Source organism: Ochlerotatus camptorhynchus, unplaced genomic scaffold (genome assembly GCF_037179485.1).
Source record: "Ochlerotatus camptorhynchus isolate MF236.1 unplaced genomic scaffold, CSIRO-AGI_Acam_v1.1 ptg000323l, whole genome shotgun sequence".
Classification (NCBI taxonomy): domain Eukaryota; kingdom Metazoa; phylum Arthropoda; class Insecta; order Diptera; family Culicidae; genus Ochlerotatus; species Ochlerotatus camptorhynchus.
The window spans coordinates 1,369,135-1,373,770 of record NW_027040811.1 but is presented as its reverse complement, the minus strand read 5'-3'; the positions used below and the strand labels follow the sequence as shown (position 1 = coordinate 1,373,770).

At 42.3% G+C, this 4,636-nt stretch overlaps 1 protein-coding gene and 1 pseudogene across 1 annotated transcript; both read left to right on the top strand.

Moving 5' to 3' along the window:
• Positions 1-1,116: 1,116 nt before the first annotated feature.
• Positions 1,117-3,218, top strand: LOC135707954 (DNA topoisomerase 1-like; annotated as a pseudogene).
• Positions 1,201-1,890, top strand: LOC135707937 (G2/M phase-specific E3 ubiquitin-protein ligase-like). The gene is made up of 2 exons (XM_065229859.1): positions 1,201-1,236; positions 1,309-1,890. The coding sequence occupies exons 1-2, from the start codon at positions 1,201-1,203 to the stop codon at positions 1,888-1,890; spliced, it is 618 nt and encodes a 205-aa protein (XP_065085931.1).
• Positions 3,219-4,636: the final 1,418 nt, after the last annotated feature.

The following is a 4,636-nucleotide window of genomic DNA, read 5'->3' as shown; positions in this document are numbered from 1 at the left end:
CATGAGTTATATTAAATACCCTTCAATTCAGGATCAATGCTATACAATATAAAACAGTGGCCATATTCGTAAATGTGAACCTATTAGGCAAAAAATAATTGCCTCGAAGCTTTGTTTTTGAGTGAAAATAGTTAATTACAGATCTAATAGATTACAAAATCAGAGAATTAAGGGCTGTAAGAAAATAGCAGTTGATACATGTTGGTTTGTTTACGTCTCATCCTTTATGTCAAAGATGGATTCCGTCACGTGTAAAATTAGTTATTTCTAAGTGTGTAAGTCTTAGGAAATAAAAATGGTGTTTTTGGCAACAAATTTAAAAGGTGTTATCTGTAACAAGTCACATATACAGAAACACAACATTTTGGTTTAAATAAAAGTTTGATGTGTGACAATTTGACAGCCACCATAGTTATACCACAAACGAAGTGACAGACGGAGCGGCTCGCTAGCTTAAAGTAGTTGATGCTATTGGGGCACCGCCTGTTATCTCTTTTTCTCTAACGAAAATTGAAAGGGAGAGCCTGTTGTCAAACTGCATGTCACTATGTTGTGTTCATTGTTATCTGCACTTCTTTTGTATAATGAAAGACCTTAGGCCAAAATGATTAGGAGTAAACACATCGGGTTAACATTTGCTTACAAATAAACGATGTTGAGCTGTCAATGACTCGCGCTTTTTGGCGGCAATTGTTGCTAAAGATTTCATCAGTCGGTGCTCCTAACCAAAGCCATGGTCATTCGCGACCGAGAAGATATCGTTGTTGGACGCCAAACAGGACCCGCCCGTAAAAAAATCCAATAAAAATACAATGATTTTGAATGGAGATTTTTGTTGATTATCATAAAATCAAAACGAAAATCATGGTATATGAGAAATGTACAGTAAAAAGGGGGGTTGTTAAGCATCTTAACAATAAAAAAACTGATTTTTCTCGAACAAATTTGATCTCATCAAATTAATTTTCATTGAGAATTGTATCTTTTAAAACGAAATTTATTTTTTCACCCGTCCAATAATTTAACAATAAATTTATAATGTGCCCGAAATTCAGCCGTAAAAATCATTGTAATTTCGTTATTTTATTATAATTATTTTTTTTTTCGGGTGGCCATACTCGGTATGCATTTGCTCCTCCGTAGAGGAACTGAAAGCTCTCGACGAGGGCGATCTGAAGAAGGAAAATTTACTCCAAAATCATGCCGAAATCCATCGAATCGATCGACGTGCTGAAGGTGAGATGGTGAGAATGAAGGAGGATCGGATGAAACCAATTTTGTTCAATTTATTATTTATTTCGGCTAAAGATGCTGTATGTCACGCGTTTGAGCATGATTGCGGTACGATGGTGCGATGCTCTATTCTGGACCGGGCTACTAGACGTGGCAAAACTAGTCATTATACCTGCTACGTGTACCTTGTTACCTGAAGACGAGGAGGGAATCTTCGGATTCATGGAGGAGGACATCAGAAATGAGGAAGCTCGTATCCGAGGACAAAAGTGTTACATCTGCAAGGAACGGTATGCAAACGTTTGGTGTTGCGCGAAGAAGTGCTTCCGTTCATTCCATACGCTTTGTGGGATGCAGAATGAGTGCCTGTCGCATTACGTGGAAACGTTCCAGTCGTGGTGCGATAAGCACGTAGCGCTGGTGGATAAGGTGAAACACTCCGAGACCGAAGCCTGTGGGATTTGCTACGATGATATGGGACCGTACAGGAAGCTGGAATCGATTCGTGACCCGTGCTGTCAGAATGGCTGGTTCCATCGGAGCTACGTGGCACAGTTTGCCCAATCGGCGAGGTACTTTTTCAATTGCCCTTTGTGCAACAAGGACGACTTTAGTCTGCAGATCCATCAGCGTGGCATTTATATTCCGGAAAATTAAGCGAAGCGGCGGAGGTGGGTGAATCGGTATTTGAATACTGAATATTTTATTTTAATTGTTCGAGGGATGCCTCGTGGGAGCTGGAACCGAATGTATTCAACGATCAGTTGGAACGTCCTTCGGAGTGTGACGCTGAAGAGTGTCGCTGTCGGTATGGGCGAGATTACGACGATTGCAAGCGTTGGGATCTGATCCTTTGTGCAACGTGCGGTTCGACTTGTCGCCAAGATCAGTGCATGGAGGTTCCCTCGAAGAACTATGTTTTCACCTTTTGTCGTCCGATTGTCCGAAAGACGCCGGAAGCGGTTTTGAAGCTAGCCGAGGCTTCCCGAAGAGTGGAAGCAGCAAGATGGGGGAAGCCGGTAACGATAGCAGAGAGGGGAGTTCTAGGGGCCGATCTAGTGGCAGACGTCAGATTGAATCGGATGATTCAGATTCTGAAGAGTCAGTTGCATTGACGACCAAACGCAAATCTCAGAAAAGACGAACCGCAATAGACAGTGACGACAGCGATTCCGATCTGGTTTCTACACGAAAGAAACCAACGTCGAAATGACGGCTGTCCACGTCTTACTCTAGTTCTTCCTCGTTCGTTTCTTCGAAGCGACGAAATCAGTCTGGAGGAACTGGTCAAGAAGATTCCACTGCCACGAGGAACTTCCGTCGAAAAATTACTTCGAGTCAAACCGGTCGTAAGGCTCGAGAAGCTCAGCTCGGAAAAGATCAAATCGTTGACTTCTTCGGAGAATGAAGACGAAGCATCCTCCGCCGGATCGTCGACCGTGTTCGATTTCAACTATCGTGTGAAGTTAAACAAAAAGCAGGGCCGAAAATCGATGGTAGAGTTGCAGCCGATCAAACAGGTCATCCGCTCCGACACGAACACGCTAACGGATGCCTCGGTGGAGATCGTGCGTCCCAAGACGCCTGCCCAGAAATCTTTTGGAAAGCAGTTCAAACTGAAGCTTTTTGGGTCGAAAACCGTCCCACGAAAACGTTCCACCAGCGAGTCTGATCCGGAGTACGTTACAGCGAAGAAAAGTTGATTTAATTTTAATGACGAACTTGCAGAATTTTCCAGCACTAGTGCACTAAGCAGGTCTTTCCCACGGCGCAATAGATTACTGCCAACGGTGCCACCTCAAGCGGAAATGCGATTCGAGACCGGGTTGACGTTGATGCTCAAAAGCGAGAAAATGTTCCGGATTTCTCTACCCATGCGAATGTCAGCTGGTATCACACTGCTTACAGGTACTGAGGGAGAACCTTCCAAAACTTCTAGTGTTTGGACTGGTGGTATGGCACAAAGAATGCACAATGCACCACGAACCGACGGAGAATCGTATGTGCTGTGATCAATGTGAATGGTGAGGCAGAAGGAAACAAGCCAGCACTTGCATTATCACGACGTTCTTATGCATAATCTAGTGTGACGAAATGTTGGATCATGCGTAAGAACACCGTGAGAACGACAGAGTCGACTACATTCCTTCTGCCGCACCTATAGTAACGCACACGGCTCCCGCGCTGACTGTTCCTTACTTTCTCACTCTAATCAAAATTTCCTTCGATGAGTGAGAAAACAGCACCCCGTCAACACGAGCAAGGACACGAGTTGCCAGATCATTGCACACAAAACCAGCTTGAATTAATTCAAAACAAAAATACTAGCGAACCTGGCGGTGAGGGGCGGAAGGTGGACTAAAATTCTATTACAGAGAACCACATTATTTTAAGTCATTTCTTCGGAGAAAGTCGTCTGTAACTTCGTTTGTGGTTATACCATAGAGGTAAATGGATAATAAGCTGATGTCAGCACAAAATGAGACCATCACCATTACATTCCTCACACATTTTTACAGAGGGAAAGTGCTCGAACGATCAAAATAACAGGCCTTAATTCTTATAAAAGTATATCATGACTTATTTTCTCCAGTTAAAGGGGAAATTGGGCAAAATGGGTAATTTACTGACATTTTCTCAGTTTGAAACCACCACCATTCGATTTCTCAGTCATTTTTACAGTAATACAGTACACGAGGGTATAGTATGACACGCACTAACGCGTATAACCGTGTAACACTACTTATTAACTTCATAAATAGGGGAGAATTAGGAAAAAATGGCTCCATGCATTAGGTTACCTTCCGATGTAATCTGGAACGTAATTTTTTGGATCCCTAAGGTGTTTTCCTTCAAGAAGGACTATCATTGGACAGGTTTTCTTATCACTGACTACTGTCTTTTAAAAAATATCGAATATAAGGTAATAGCGGTAAAATTGACTAAAATGCATAGTCTGCACAGACTGGTGATGTATGAAACCATTTTTAATGGATTCTCCAGATGTTTTTCCACAAGAGTGGCAATATTTCATAACGTATAATAACCAAATATTTTTTAAGTCATTTATACAAAATTTTAGGAAATTTGAGTAAAATGCTCCAAAAATCCCAACTTGCCCTATTCTGCACAGCACGAAACCATTTCCATTGGATTCCTGAGACTTTTTTTTTCCCATAAGAATGATTATATTTGCAAAGGTTAAATCAGCATCAGAGATAATGAATTTTGCTCCTTTTATGTCGATTTTTTCCCACTGTGCAACGTAGGGAAACGAAGTTCCGTGCGCCATCAGCCTTGTTGTCCTCTGCTGTCCGAAGAAGTCGTCTCCACTCTACTCGATTCATGGCCACACTTTGCCAGTCTCATAGTCTACGAAGGGTCCGGCTTCTACTTGGTCGAT